General features: G+C 47.2%; 5 protein-coding genes across 5 annotated transcripts; 1 reads left to right on the top strand and 4 right to left on the bottom strand.

The window, feature by feature from the left end:
* Positions 1 to 874: 874 nt before the first annotated feature.
* On the bottom strand, positions 875 to 2,380 carry BDV38DRAFT_279318 (uncharacterized protein; the record flags this gene model as incomplete). The annotated part of the gene is made up of 8 exons (XM_032058991.1): positions 875 to 1,231; positions 1,307 to 1,436; positions 1,492 to 1,557; positions 1,606 to 1,660; positions 1,721 to 1,857; positions 1,912 to 2,083; positions 2,139 to 2,166; positions 2,222 to 2,380. 8 exons carry the CDS (start codon positions 2,378 to 2,380, stop codon positions 875 to 877), a joined length of 1,104 nt encoding a protein of 367 aa, XP_031917481.1.
* A 1,596-nt stretch (positions 2,381 to 3,976) lies between these two features.
* On the top strand, positions 3,977 to 6,622 carry BDV38DRAFT_237834 (GMC family oxidoreductase). The gene is made up of 6 exons (XM_032053633.1): positions 3,977 to 4,402; positions 4,472 to 4,591; positions 4,644 to 4,860; positions 4,919 to 5,455; positions 5,509 to 6,112; positions 6,161 to 6,622. Exons 1-6 carry the CDS (start codon positions 4,359 to 4,361, stop codon positions 6,397 to 6,399), a joined length of 1,761 nt encoding a protein of 586 aa, XP_031917480.1. The 5' UTR covers positions 3,977 to 4,358; the 3' UTR covers positions 6,400 to 6,622.
* A 1,093-nt stretch (positions 6,623 to 7,715) lies between these two features.
* BDV38DRAFT_279316 (lignocellulolytic auxiliary activity family 9 protein) lies at positions 7,716 to 8,699 on the bottom strand (the record flags this gene model as incomplete). Its single annotated transcript, XM_032058990.1, has 1 exon — positions 7,716 to 8,699. The coding sequence occupies one exon, from the start codon at positions 8,697 to 8,699 to the stop codon at positions 7,716 to 7,718; it is 984 nt and encodes a 327-aa protein (XP_031917479.1).
* A 2,539-nt stretch (positions 8,700 to 11,238) lies between these two features.
* Positions 11,239 to 11,901, bottom strand: BDV38DRAFT_279315 (glycosyl hydrolase family 62-domain-containing protein; the record flags this gene model as incomplete). The annotated part of the gene is made up of 1 exon (XM_032058989.1): positions 11,239 to 11,901. The coding sequence occupies one exon, from the start codon at positions 11,899 to 11,901 to the stop codon at positions 11,239 to 11,241; it is 663 nt and encodes a 220-aa protein (XP_031917478.1).
* A 1,596-nt stretch (positions 11,902 to 13,497) lies between these two features.
* Positions 13,498 to 14,052, bottom strand: BDV38DRAFT_237831 (uncharacterized protein). The gene is made up of 2 exons (XM_032053632.1): positions 13,602 to 14,052; positions 13,498 to 13,538 (listed from the first exon to the last, which is right to left on the bottom strand). Exon 1 carries the CDS (start codon positions 13,978 to 13,980, stop codon positions 13,603 to 13,605), a length of 378 nt encoding a protein of 125 aa, XP_031917477.1. The 5' UTR covers positions 13,981 to 14,052; the 3' UTR covers positions 13,498 to 13,538; position 13,602.
* Between the last annotated feature and the right edge of the window lie 1,095 nt (positions 14,053 to 15,147).

Genomic DNA, 15,147 nt, shown 5'->3' with positions numbered 1-15,147 from the left:
CTCTCACCCCAAGAATCCTCAATGCAATGTCATTGAGAACTTTAATCACCACCGTGAGGCCATCGCGTGCGCGGTGGGTCTCAACCGCATCTATCAGTGCCAAGACCTCGGACCCCTCAAGTTTAGATAAAATTGAGTTGCAACAACTTATGCAGGGCTTCCAACTGGTAACAAAGGCAAACACCAACAGGACATCTTCGGTGGCAACTGAGGAGAACTTATGGCGGTATTCGCCCCCCTTTCAGCCGTAGTCACTTAGGGCAAGAACTAGTCACCATTTTTTTTTTTTTTTTGCAAGGTTTGCCCCTCCTTTGGATGGCAAAAATGATTGAAAAAGACTGTTTGCGCTTAGTGTCGGTTGGTGTCCGACCCTAGTCCTCATGCGGCATGGCTTCTGGTTCAATGATCCAGAATCTCTTATCAGTCACATGCTGATAAGTCACATGAGACAAAGAAATGCACAACTACTCCGTATTAGATGGAGGCATCTTTGTGGCCCTGCACCTGACATCCAACGACGAGTCATGTCAAAGAAATGACATTCTTGGCTGGCACCTCATTTTTCCAAATTCCGACGGGTCATATATGAACCGTCATCTTGGCTCCTGTTCCCCGTACTTTGCGAATTAACTTCCGTCCTATCCAAATCTAAATGAAGGACTCGTGCACTGATCCCTTACGCGTTTATCTAAATCCCCAGAATTTGTCAAATGATTGTTACTGTTCCGGGTATAGCTTCTATTTCGCTTAATGTTATCGTAACTACGGAGTATAGTAGTACATATTCTTCTTTCAAAAAAAAAAAAAAACGCACGCTCACAAAGACCGCCCAGCCAGCCACCCAAAGCATACACTAAAGCAATACAAAACTCAATCACTCATGTCGAGAACCATCCCTCCGGATCTCATACATCGTGGTAACCTGAATGCCCCCGATTGGGTGCCTTCCCGCCTCCTCATCTGACAGGCTCTCAGACCGCCCTGTCTGCCCATCGTTGATAAAAGTACGAGTTCCCGCGCCATGTAGGATGAACTCATCACTGGATCGCCCGCCCGCCTTCGTACTCTTCGTCGACTCCAATTGACTAGGCTTCGACTTCCCGAAAACCGATAAACTGTAGCTACCCTTCTTTCGCGAGTATGAGTACTGGTCTTCCGAGGACCCGAGCCAGGTTGAGGTGCTGAAGAGCGGTTTGATGCAGGGAGCGTTGACGGCGATGATACCGACGAACTGGCTTACCGATTAGCGAACCCAACGTCCTTCTCAAAGTAATGTCGCAAAGAGAGGTGGAAGTGTGTGACGTACCGTTTCGCGGATAGCCCAGATGGTACTGGTGTTGATGCTGTTGATACTCTGCAGGGAGAGAATACAGCGGAGGAGCGTTGCGATCATGACAAAGACACCGCCACACAGGAGAACTCCGATAATCAGCTTTCTATGCGTTGTCTGGTTAGAACTGGCTCATTGTGTTTGCATTATAATATACTTACCGACGCAATGCGAGTCGCACTTTAGCTAATAAGGGAATGGGAATGCACACGAGAATTGCGTCTGTTCTGTGATATATTAGCATGGAATCTGGTAGTAGGTAGGGGGTTACGCACGAGACATTGGTCACCGCAATTACGATATAGTTCACATAGTCAGCAGAGCAGTTGACTGGACATAGTCGTCAGTTGTGGGTGCTTTGTCTAAAGGACAATGTGAGGGTGTACCTACGACCAGGATCTGGATAAACCTGCCAGTTCTTCTCCAGCGGACGACAGTGGAGAAAGATAGTCAGGATAACGGCTGTGTATGTGCTTGCGCAAAGCACGGCATTAATTTTGACGAGCTTTTGTTGGACAAGGCCCAGCCTAGAAATATGGTCAGTTGGACAGCTGACTGGGTGGACTTCGTGGAGCCCTTACGTAAGGCGGTTGTAGAAAAACAGCATGCAGGCTTTCAGGGACCAGATCAGGGTCACATAGCAGGTCCAGCCGGCGAGAAGACACTTGGAACCACGGGCAAGAATCTCGGTTTGCTCTGGAGTTAGCGAAGCCCTTTGAGCATCATCAAGACCGATATTGGTGCCATATTGGCCTGTGGAGAACAGGTTAGGTGTTTTCTAGAACTTGAGAAGATTAGAAGAGCCTACCGATCAGTTCCAACATGGTTAGTTCCGCCTGGCGTCTGTTAGAGTGTCATGCTGTGAGACTCGGGGGTAAAGGAAGATTTTACAGTCCAGAAGGCGAGAACTACAAACGTGAAGTAGTCATCTCCTTGCCAGTTTTTGACTCCGACCACTCTCAAACGTGCGAAAATACGGAGTAATATGATAATCACGCCTATGCCGTATTCCGTCCATGCTTCTTTCTGGAAGGGGGTGGCATGGGCCATCGTGGAGGAAATGGGTGGTGGAGTGAAGGAAGGCTGTGGAAGGTACTATTCAGTTTTCCAAATTTCCACACAAGAATCATGCATGGAAAGAAGCATGGCCCAGATAAAGGTCAATAGTTAAAGTCATGGGGAGTTTATGGATATACTGTTTCTAAGAACAGATCATCAGCAGCCACTTTCGTTCTGCGGATATGTCTGAATAGGAGTTAAAGTTTTATTTATTTCCTCCAGGATCTAGTGAGGATAGCTAACCGATTTTTGGAGAGGAGCAACAGTTGAAGTATCGAAAAAAGAAATGTGACCCAGAGAGACGTGATCGGCTAGCTTATTCCTCGTCTATGGGGTAAGCAGGCAGCACACCTTGAACCAGGTTTTCGACTGGGTCCCAACTGTCAGGGTATGGATCCCGATAGGGGTTTACCCTGTGGATGTCGAGTGGACTCTTCTACCGTGTCAACTTTGTCTGGACATCGGGATCTGGTTTGGATTTGAGGGTCAGCGAATCTACCAGGATTCACGACGATCCCAATTCACATTGACTAAGTATGTACCATAATGCCGGGTTTTATTAGACCATTCGGAATAGGGTGGCGAGCGCCCCTGACAAGGATACGTAACGCCAGAATCGATAGTTAGGCTTTAAGGGTTCTTCAACGGCCTGCATGACAGGGAATACGACCATTTGCCTTCGGACCAGAATAACTCTAAAGCTTCGCAAAATCCGAGATGAATTGCTAGGGAACCTGTTCTCCTGGAAACCAATTATCTCCTGGTAACCAATTATCTCCTGGTACTGAGAACCATTTTACAGAGCTTTACCCCATACGCCAAGGACCTGGAGTGATGATAGGTTCTAGAAAGAGGTTAGGGTTATTATTTTAAGGCAAACTCATTAGGAGTATGACAGGTAACACACTTGACCCAAGAGGATGCGGAGTATAGGAACTCTCACATCCCTGCCCCACACTTTTTGAAGTCATAGTTTTGATTCGCTCCCAGGGCTTTTTCCGAATTTAGTTTTGAGATAATTTCTACCAGGCCGTGTGTGCTCTGCTAGTGGGAGAATAGTGGGTAAAAGTGGAGGTAGACATCGTGTCCGTGTTGGGGCTGAAGAGGGAGCCATTTTGGAGCCCGCAGACCCATTTTCTTAGTGTTGATCGCTTGGTATCTGGTCTACAATATCAGAGATCAAAACCTCTTCCCCCAGACCTCGGGGGGGCTTACGGATCGCATTAATGGAGGTATGCACGTACGCCACCCATGGATAAGCAACAGCCTGCAGAAAAGCCTGTATCCAAGGAAGGGAGCATCTCAGTACGCGACACGAATCGGCTTGCATAAATTACGCACTGCTGGTCGGGATTACCTTCAGATCATCCATGGTGCGGGCTTAGTGGCGTCTTGGCCCACCCTTTCACTTGTGGAATTAATTCTCGACTGTAACGTCACTAAATAAGTTCTTACCTACAGCGAATCACAACAGCTTTGATTCTGGTCTAGGCTTCAGAGAATGGCGATACACTACCTTAAATGGTTGTGGAGTCGCACTGCACGGATCATATCCAGCAATGTCCGAATACCATTGCTCAATGGCTTGTAGACTAACTCTTCCTTCAGCCACCGGTCTGTTTATCAATAGCTGAAATCCCCTCTAGGATTTAGAGCCAAGCTAGTCACAGTAGAGTTAGCTGACATGTATGGCTACTTTGCTCCCCTCTTTTTTTGGTGTTTTTTTTTAGGCTGGCCACTTGCATCGGAATGTAGGGGTAACAGGCCTGTGCCCGCAAAGTGGGGATGTGTCCATGGAGCTGATTCCGCTCACACCACTTGAGAAGACACAGCTACATTTGTGCTTATAAAAGGGGAGCATATCGACATGACACACAAGCAGCCGCCTGAGAGAAAACTCCAAATCCCTTTTACAAATTTCCACGGCATTCATCATCCTTCCCCCCTCATCTAACATCGGGTTGCCATCATGGGCAGCACTTCGGAAGATGTGTACGACTACATTATTTGCGGGTAAGTGCGGGTTGCAGTAATTGACGAAATGGTTAGATGTGAGTGGGCGCTGATATATCAAGTGGATAGAGGGGGTACAGCAGGATGCGTTGTCGCGGGTCGTCTCGCCGAAAATCCAGATGTTACAGTGCTAGTACTTGAGGCTGGTCAACATAACAAAGATCTGGAGAACGTACATATGACGGGAGGGTATGAACGCCAAATCTACGTCCGCTCATCCCACTCACTAAGTGTGTCGCAGATGGTCAAATAACTTTGACTCGGAAACAGATTGGAATATCGTCACCCCACCTATGAAAGGAGTCGATAACCGACAGGTGAAATTGAGCCGAGGTCGCTTTTTGGGAGGCTGCAGCGGATGTAATGGTACACTGTGTGTGAGAGGTAGCAAGCAAGATTACGATGATTGGGGACTAGAAGGATGGAGTGGAGAGGAATTCTTCGCCGCAATGAGAAAGGTATATTCTTCTCGGGGTTACGGAACTTCAGACCATGCCTAACAGAATGCTATAATAGTCGGAAACATTCCATCCCAAAGACTGGTTCCAAGCCGACCCCGAGAGTCATGGTTACAATGGCCCTCTGCATACTGAGCCTCACGATCTCGCCCCAATCTCGAACCTTCTCATAGACTCTCTCGTTTCACAAGGAATGCCTCTACATCATGATATGTTTAGCACCGGCGACGTCGCCCAAGGATGCGGCCATGCGCCTCGGACCGTGTACAAGGGTATTCGTACTACGGGCGCGGATTTCATAACCAACGATTACAACCGCTCCAACGTTACGATTCAAACCGATACTACAGTCGACCGCATCGAGTTGGAAGAAGATGCAGCTGGGCTCCGGGCGACCGGTGCCGTGACCAGATTGGCCGATGGGACCACGCGCACTTTCCACGCGAGAAAGGAGGTTGTCATTTCTAGTGGTGCCTACTGCAGCCCTGCCGTGCTTATGCGATCTGGAATCGGGGCACGGGAGGAATTGGAAAAGTGCGACATTCCTTGCAAGGTTGACCTGCCTGGTGTGGGTAAAAACCTGATGGATCATTTGGTGAGCTCCATATTCGCTGATAATCCGGAGGGCTGCTAATCTAATTAAATCAGATCGTATTCATGTTCTACGAAACCGAAAGGCAAGGCCTGACAACTGACTGGCAGGTCTACCACGATGATAACATGGAAAAGACATACGCACAATGGAAAGAACACAAGACCGGCTTTCTATCAACGTTTCCTTTCGGCGCCTTTGCCTTCGCCCGCCTGGACGAGCGTCTTAAGGACGAACCATTGTGGCGAGACGCTCCCCGCGAACCTGGCCGTGACCCAATGGGCCTGACGCCTAAACAGCCTAACATCGAGTTCTTCACCACCGAGTGCTACGGCGGACCCAAACAGTACGATCAATTCCCCATCGACCACAAACATGCGTTCTCGATGATTGCAGAGCTTTTTGCTCCAAAATCTCGTGGCACTGTTACCTTGAAATCTAAAGATCCCCTGGAAAATCCTATCGTTGACTGCAACTACCTGGCTGATCCAATGGACCTCCTGGTGCTGACCGAGGCATGTCGCTTTGGAAACGAGGTTGTTATGAAAGGGGCTGGAACTAAAGATATCGTCAAGGGGTCCTGGCCTTCCAACCTGACTCATCATACCTATAAGACTCGGGAGGAGTGGATTCCATATGTCAAAGAACATGCCACCACCTGTAAGTTTGTCCGTAGTCCTCGTTCGAATGCTATGCTAACGTAATCAGGTTATCACGCCTCCGGAACGTGTGCGATGGGCAAGGACGACAACCCCCTTGCTGTCCTAGATAATAAGCTCAGGGTCAAGGGCATTGCTGGATTGCGTGTTGCGGACTGTAGTGTGATGCCCACTTTACATGGCGGACATACCCAGATGCCAGCATATGGAATTGGGGAACGGTGTGCCGATTTTATCAAGGAGACCTGGTCTGGCTCATCAGGGGAACGGATCTTAAGTCGTATGTAACTGTGGCGATTGCGGCTTTAAGTTATGAAGTTATCGAGCTGTGGTATTGAAAGATGAAAGCGAATGCATGTCGCATTACCTAACGAAGTATATAAGTAAAATCTGGGATCAGTTGATTCTAGCACAGCAGACTTTACTTGCCTCTGGGTTTTTGTATTAGCGATCATACATATATAGTTTGAGACACCGACAACGATTTTCAACACGAACAAGCAGAAAGACGTCCCCAACCTATTTCTAGAAATTACAGAACTACTGACTCACGTAAAACTCGGTAGATATCTACAGAATATCCAGCTGTAATCTCAGAAACTCATCCTCATCCTCCTCAAAGCTAATCGTATACACACTCACCTCAGTTTTCGAATCCCAATCTCTAACAATCATCCGACGCAGTAGGGCCTCCCCGAAAACAATATCCAAACTAGTAACGACTACTCATCGAACTAACATTATTTGCTAAGGTAGAATTAAGCTACCTCTAAGCTTAACTCAGACACTTCTTAATACGTATCTGGCCTCTTACCGTTGAACGATATGGTCGAGGTACACGCATGAAACTTCTCACATTCCGGGTTAATATACTCATCCCAGCCTTTGGCCTTGTGTTCATCGAGGTCGGCATGGTAGCGGGCAGTTTAAATGACTTTCCCGGGGAATAAGCGCGGACCCGCGACCGAGGCGTCTGGAGGAGGGAGAGGTAGACGAACGAGGTGCTTTTCTTGTTGGGGTTGGATGGGGTAGGTTGTCCCCGCTATGGGGAGGAGGATGCTGGGTAGTATGCGTGATAATTACATATTTGGCGCTCGCATCATAGTCGTATTTGATGAACCATAGGTCAAGTAGTGGCTTTCTAGGTATGCTGGAGTGAAATAGCTCGCATGTAGCCTCTCAGGACTTTGCGTGCTTGGTGAAACGAAGTAAGTGTAGAATAGGACGGTCGGTCGTGACGATGATGTTTCCCGACAGGGCAAATATTCCAACGGACATTGAATAAACCTCCATATTTTATAAGAAACAACCATAGGCGACCATCAGGAGATAGAGTTTATGTACGTTCCACTTCCCCGAGACTACAATTTCCAACCTATCATGGATGATGAGCGACCACGGGTCATTGATAACCTTAATAGTTCTAGGTTTGTTCCTATGATACCGGAAAGAAAAATGATTAAAAGTTTCAGATTATTGTTTCAGAAGCAGAGCTGTAATCAAATACAATATCTGAATAGTTTAATAGATGAGCCATGAGCGATTATATGTGAAGATGAAGTTGGTTACCCGCATCACAGCAATAGATAGTGCTCTAGTTCGACCTAGACACACTGAAAGTACCAATGGTTCCACTCGCGGCAGGTAGTACCAGCTTCACACGATCCTGATCCAGTCCAACCCTGGCCACCGCATTGGTAGTATTTCTTGATAGTACCATTTGATGGAGCGGACGAGGTAGGGGCAGCGGAGGACGTTGCTGCAGGGGTACTGGAAGTCTTAGAGAGAGTCACGAGAGTCGTGGGGTTTACAGAGGAAACGGCGGCGGCGTTATTGACTGGAGGGGCAGAAATAGAAGAAGAGGAATCCGAGACGCTGTCAGACCAGACAGAGGGGCCGGGGAGGTCGTAAGAAGTTGGGACCGGGTGGTAGATGTTGAAGTGGATGTTGGGATCCTCAGGCTTGTACACTCCGGGGATCTTGACCAAGGGGGCCGGAACGCCAGATCCAGAACCGGTGACTTCGATTTGAGCGCAGGTGAAGTAAAACTCGGAATTACCACTGAAGCCGCGATGGAGACCAATGTGCTCAATACGAACAAGATACTGACCAGGCGGAGTATTCTCGGGGATCTTGAAGGACGCGGTATCCTTGCCCCAAGTGCACCAGTCGGTATCTTTCAACCCGCCGGAAATGTCTTTGCAGACGCCTTCCTGGTAAACTTTGAACCAATCGCCTGATCCGTCGTAGGTTTTGACATCGCCGGGTGCTTTGGACATGTAAATTTGCAGAGGGCCGGGGTGCTTCATCGAAGCACCATAGGCGAGCTGAAAACCGATCTCTGCGCCCGGGGCAACCGTGTAGACCTTTGTCTTGGCCGCAGAGTCCATGGAACCTTTGTTGCAGCGGAAATCGTTGCTCACAATTTCAGAAGCCAGTGTTGGTTGGTACCCATTGCTATTCTCGCGGATGTATTCAAAATCCTTGGTTGTCTTTCCGTCGACAATCAACTTCGAAAACACATAATGACCCGAAACCAGCGGGGCAATACTCGCAAGAAAACAGAGAGAGGCAAGGTTTAGCTTCATCTTGGACAAAAGAAAAAAAGGTAATGAAAGGAAAACAAACGTCTAGTTTGTGGGTTAAGAAAGAAAGGGAGTGAATAATAAAAGAAAAGAGTAATGAGAAGAATGAAACAGTTGATATTGAAACGCCAACATGATCTTGCTGGTAGCCCATGGCTTAAATAGTTCTCCCAGCTTGAAGAGGGGTCGAAAGAGCGAAATTGAAGTTAAACCTCCCGTTTCATATTAATGTAGCCCCGGTGGCATTCACCAGACCAAAGAATGAAAGAATCCTATACGAACTGTGCAGTGGCTCTTTACCTAGGCATCAAGAGCCAAGCCCTGGATCCCTAGACTAAACCCTTAGACCCGTACAGCATGATGTCTAGACTCCAGTGACCTATGTGCGAGGCGCTCTGCCAATGAGTAATTTGCGATTCGTAACGACATGGTTAGATCCACTACTATGTAGCTATTGCCCCACATGTGGAAGGGTAACGACCTTCCTTTCAAGGCACGGAGTTACCTAGCGAGATAGGTATACACGGCTAAAGACAGCCTGCTGTGCAACAAGTGTGAGTATTGGATGTACAGTGGAGTAGGTCACCAACTACTCTAGTAGTTTTGATATATCTACGACTCGGCTCACACTGGGCGTACAAGACTAGATTGACTTGAAGAGCAACCACGGACAGATTACGAGTAGATTGAAGGTGGGGTCCTCCTGTTCCAGTATGAGCGCCGAGGTGGGAAACCAATTACCCGCCCAAACTAGCAAAGCGTTGCTCATCTAGCAGTTTCTACCAAGAATAGGTACTAGGTACTAGGCACATGCACGAGTAGAAACACAGAGGGGTTTCGCCAGTATTAAACTGCCAGACAGAGAGGAACGGTGTAATTTCCACATTGGAGCCTCGTTGGACGAAGCGTCGCAGCCCCTTCCATGATCTGAGGCGCAAGTTAAAGTTAGAAGCGAGTTTATGTAGGGCTAGTGGGGTTTCCGAATCTGGTCTAGATAGGTGGAGTGAAGAAGATTAGTGATCTTGTCAGAAAACATGAAACCGCCGTCCTACAGCCATCGGATCGTTCTTAATTTGTCAACTGCCGAGTCATAACTAGAAGTCTGCTCAGTGAGAGCTTCACAGGCAAGAGGTGGATCCACTTTGTCTTATGAGGATCATTCCACAGAATTCGATTCGTATTGTGGATTTTTCCCTGAGACCCCGGATTTAATTAAACCTCCTTCACTGCGTTCTGACTCAAGAGGACCGACGCAGCTGCAAACCTAGCATGCACTTTCACGCGTTTGTGCATCGTTAGCAGCAGTATTCGGCCTTCCTCTTCGTACGGATAGATCCGGACCTGAGAAGACACCATAGCTACCCATTTTGGAGCGATTTGGACGAAACAGCGTGACCACGACTTATGGCATGCTACAGCGTCTAGCCGTAGGATATCTTACAGAATGGACTTTATCCTATTGGCCAGAGCCAAAGTACCTCGAGCGATGGCAAGATTTAGGCTTCCTCCGAGCGGGAAATGGCTCTGTACCCGGCGTCTGAACGCAGACTCTGGAAATGGCCTCGGAGCCTAGAAACCCACAGTATGACGAAAGGTCCGGTCTATCTATACCACATAAGCCTGTCTATAGCTGACACCCACCAGATGTACTGGTCTCTGGTGTCCCTTTTCGACACATGAGCTCCTCTTGGCGTTTGACTAACTCGGTAGTCATGGACTCATGGATAATGTACGAAGTAGCTACGGAGTATTGATATCATTGATGATTGGATAGTCCACAAGCTTAGGCTAGGCTCACTTGATCAGGGTCTTTGAGCACGGTGAGCTTTCAACGTTTCGAACTTGTGGGCCTTGGTATAACCGGGCGATTTCCTATTGGAGTAATTGCGCATTAAGCGAAACGACTGATTTATTAATGTACCAATAGAAGAGTTGAAAAGTGGAAAGCAAGAGGTAGCCACATATTATAGAAGACTAAGCGAGCTTCGAGTGCTCAATGTGGAATAGTTTCTACTAAGGTAGTTTCTATCTTGTCCCTGAACTACGGCTGGAAGTGGAGTCGGGCTAGCTTGCATGCCGACGCTGAGATGAAGTCTTGACTTACTGGGGTATCCACAGTCCAGCCCGCTGACAGACTTCTTTAAGTTAGCCTGTCCGATAATTGCCCGTTAACGCACAGAGTTGGCCTGGGCGAGGAGCCCAAGTTTCCACGGCATGGCGTTGTAATCGCCATTCGCATGTGGATCCACGCCCTGGTAAAAATAGCGTAGATTGCCGGGAGTAATGGTCATGGTCTGGTCAACATTCGTGCGCACCATCTCCCCATGGCTGATACTCTTAGTCCAGGCCTCAGTGCTAAACTTGACAATTTGGACCGCGCAAAGGGGTGCGCCTCCGTGTCAGCGAGGCTGGTCCAGGTACCAGAGAGATTAGTTGAAGTCCAGGAACGATAATATCTTGCATCGTCACTGCCGATGGTCTCAACGAGAAGAAGGTACTCACCGTCACCGGTGCGGTATACATTGGATGCCTCAAATAAGGCTTATATATTTGTGTCTTGCAGCGCGATGACGGTGTTCCCCATGCCGTTCGGAAAGTTCCCGAGGTCTGAGAGATGACCATTATCATCTGATGGGAAAAAGGAGCAGTCGGACGAATCGCAGATCGTCCACATGTCGACCCAGTTTCCGTTGCTCATGTTCTCCGAAATGATACTGGGCATGCCGTCGAAGAAATTTTTGGGTGCGTTCCACCCAGCAGGATTGCTGATATCGGAGTTGGTGGAGTACGCAGCGTTGCCGTTTTGGTAAACAGGGTACCACAGCTTGTGTGGCTCAAAGTAGAAGACTTGAGGAGCGGCGCGGTAGCCTGCCCCAATGGGGGTTTGATCAAGACAATGGAATGTTGCCGAATTGGCCTCAGTGAAATCGGTAAAGCTGAGATAAACTAGATCATATCCATATTCCCTGGCTGCGCTAGCAAAGACATGGTAAACGCTTTCGACTTCGATGATAGATGGGTCTTTGATTCCAGCAAGGTCGTAGCTATCGTCTTTTGGGCCAATAAGAGGACCACCCGAGCTCCATTCGAAGCTCTTGGGGAGCCTAGCCTTCATCACGGAGTCATTCCGAAGACCGTCGCTAGCCGAAAGTACATTAACAGCTGCAAGGCAGACTGAAATGACGGAAAGTCGAAGTGACAGCATTGTTTCACTTAAAGGAATCTTACAGAACGAGCAATGATGAACACGAGACCAGAGAGTCTTTTGGTTTCTGTATTATGAAAACGTACTCAAAGCTCAAATTTAGGAGCCATGGCTCACTGGCTTGAAACAAGGGGTATAAAGCTCGCCAAGTTTTGGAAGAATTCCCTCCGATAGTTTATCAAAGTCGAAGCATTGCGAGGATTCGATAGGAAAGTCGCCCAGGGGGCGAGTTCAGCGGTGTCTCGTCCCTCGGGATTATTATTCGGTGATTAGTATATATTCTCAGTTGTTACGGAGGTGGAGTTCCTGAAAGCTGAAGCTTCTATTGCCTGAAAGATAGATAGAGAGTGGATATACTACGTGTTGATACCGCACTACTCGCTGCGAGAATACCCTATCGTGGCTTTAACTTTTTTGTGACAACTTACAAGGCCGAATCTTTTGTCAGGCGCAATAGGGGAGAGAACAAGAAGTACAGTAAGATAAGGGGTGACGATTGAGTTTAGTATACTTCTTTTGGTGGTAGCTTCCAGTAACCAAGTATATTCTCCATCAATAAAGGACCCCGAGGTAAAGAAGCTCTGTGACAAAGAACAAGGATATCAGGCTGAATCGTAAAATTAAGGGTCGCTTCCGTCTGAATTTAGGCAATAAGGGGTACTTTATGCATTGGAATGAGTAGGATAGGACTGGACTTCGCCAGAACCCGCGGGTAGTACCCGCGGGTTTTGGGTTGTGGGTAAATACTAAACCCACGGGTACCCGTTTGCCAACGGACAGAGTAAATATACAAAATATACAGATTACTTAGCAAATTAGAATTAGAAATTATAATTATACAGCTAGGTTATGACTTGTATAACCTTTTAACAAAAACAGGTTTTCGGCTGGTTTACGGGTTCGGGGTCGGCTTAGAATCTGAACCCGCGGGTCGGGTACGGATGGTGCTTTACACTGGACCAAAACCCGACTCGTAGCGAGGTCTAAGGACGTCCAATGAAGCAGGTTCTCCAAAAGTCATTTAATTGAACGATATCGTTGCTAAGAACACTTGATTTACTCGCCTGGACCTTCCCTTTTGGAGTCCCTCGACATAACATGTTGGCCGGATTGTTTGGTTGGAGGCACGACCAAATGCCTAAGGCATTTTGGTCGAGTGGCAGAACGCTCAACATAAGACATTATGATAGTCTAGCTTCCTAATGAATAGCTTGGTACATGTGCCATTTGACACATTGTGTGAGAAGAATGGGGACTACGGATTCCCTCCAGCAGTATAATATACCCATGGTATAGCAACTGTCTCCCATCGTAAGAAATGATGCAAGCATGGTACTGCTGTGCTTTCTGAGAAAGAGGAGAAAATAATCTTGGATGACCGAAGTAAAGGCGCAACGGCTGTGGGCTTGCTGGTTTGTAAGTCTGAATCTTCTCCTGACCTTGTACAGCTTTGATTGGAGTAGTGCTAACCAGACGAATGAACTTTTACCACTTCAGGAGTAAAACCAGAAAGGAAGTCATACCACTGGCGCTGGTATTTCAACAATCATCTGCATCTAGAGATGCATGCCAAGGGGAGCTGGAACTGGTCAAACAGGAAAGCACCTGTAAGCTATTAGTCAAAGTATCCACAGTACCTATTACACGGAATTCAATCAGCCACGGTAGATTTCTAATACAACGTACTTGAGAATACCTGCTTTATCCCGGACCCCTTTCTTCGTCCGGTTGACGTTCTCTACCAGTTGACCCCATACCATCTGTATAGGTATCCGGCTGATTTCTTTCAATAATCTCTTCAGCAAGATCATACCTCCTCATCACATCTTCCAGTAGAGAGTCAACCTCATCCCTCGAGAACCTCCTGTTCCTGTACTGCAACATGGTTCTCTTTTGCTCAATATATTCCCGAACCCTCCTAAGCTCTAGCATATTTTTGCGGGGTCGCTGAGGAAGGCCCCTACCTTTGAGAAGAGCTATAAATCCGGCAATGACAGTGTTAATGGCGCCTAGCACGGTTACAGCAATCAAATGCTGACCCCCAAATGGCCCAAGAGCAGTTATGCTTGCCCCGACCATGACTTGTACGATCGCGAGTAAGTTGAAAAATGTGCTAATGAACCGGTACTGCCACCATTCATGGGATTCTTCCTGGACCAACCTCTTGTACAGTTTATCTGTTGCGTCTGTGAATGTTTGATAAGTCGGTGCTTCCTCTGTGAATGGACCTGCGTGTGCTGGTTGCGAACTAGGTGTGTTATTTGCATTGGACATGATGTATCATTGAAATTAACATTAGCTTGACGAGAGTAGGATATTGTGCAGAAGGCTCGTGAGTCCTAGCTTCATAATGTCAGGTCCCTACTAATGGATAGGTACGCAATATTTATAGATCAGCTTCGTATTGATATCCCCTCAGTAATAGAAGCTGCGAATGGCGATCAACTGACATATGCTATAAATAAGAAAAACTTAGGACCGGATTGGCTTAGCGAACTTCTAGACCTAACGAGACCCTCCTAGGCTTGGGATACCCACGGTACACTGAAGCCAACCCACGATAAGGTTAAATCCCTCTTCAAGCCCCGCAGTGATCGAGATCCTAGGTAGCTTTGCTGATATCCCACGTCTAAGCTCACATGATACCTGAGACAGGTGGACCAAATATCCAAATGTCGAGCACAGTTGCCATTGTCGCAAACACACACTCACACACACTCTCTCTCCTCCCCCCTCTCTCTATACATTGGTTCTTTTTCGCTTTTATTTTTTTTTCTTTCTTTCCATTTTTGGTCTGTTTCTCTCTCTCTCTCTCTCTCTCTTTTTTTTTTTTTTTTTTTTTTTTTTTTTTTTTTTTTTTTTTTTTTTTTTTTTTTTTTTTTCCCTCTCAGATAAATGTTGAGTATACCCTCAACATGTGCGGACATAACCTGCGAAAAGCCCAGGATCGCAGATATCGAATGACCTGCAGGTCCCGTTCAATTCAAAACATAAAGTATTGTTTGGCCAGACGACTGTCGACATAATGATATCGCTGAGCTCGGAAGCCATCGCAGGATACAACTTCATACGAGGTGTCACCCACAGCAGACCGAATACAACTTTGGTACAGATTAACCTTCAGCCAAGGGCACCATTCAGTCTAGATTCACATTCATATGATCTCGTAAATGGTATTTCATTCTCATCAATTAACTTCTCCCAGAAAATACTCGACAGGCCTTTACCTAAATATCAGGATTCAAC

The sequence above is a fragment of the Aspergillus pseudotamarii genome (assembly GCF_009193445.1).
Source record: "Aspergillus pseudotamarii strain CBS 117625 unplaced genomic scaffold BDV38scaffold_8, whole genome shotgun sequence".
NCBI lineage: Eukaryota > Fungi > Ascomycota > Eurotiomycetes > Eurotiales > Aspergillaceae > Aspergillus > Aspergillus pseudotamarii.
This window is presented reverse-complemented; position numbering and strand designations above follow the sequence as displayed.

Coding starts and splice junctions, on each gene's coding strand:
- BDV38DRAFT_237834 (XM_032053633.1), top strand. CDS start 4,359: ATGGGCAGCACTTCGGAAGATGTGTACGACTACATTATTTGCGG. Junction 4,592..4,643: donor AACGTACATATGACGGGAGG/GTATGAACGCCA, acceptor AGTGTGTCGCAG/ATGGTCAAATAACTTTGACT. Junction 4,861..4,918: donor TCTTCGCCGCAATGAGAAAG/GTATATTCTTCT, acceptor ATGCTATAATAG/TCGGAAACATTCCATCCCAA.
- BDV38DRAFT_237831 (XM_032053632.1), bottom strand. CDS start 13,980: ATGGTCGGGGCAAGCATAACTGCTCTTGGGCCATTTGGGGGTCAGCAT.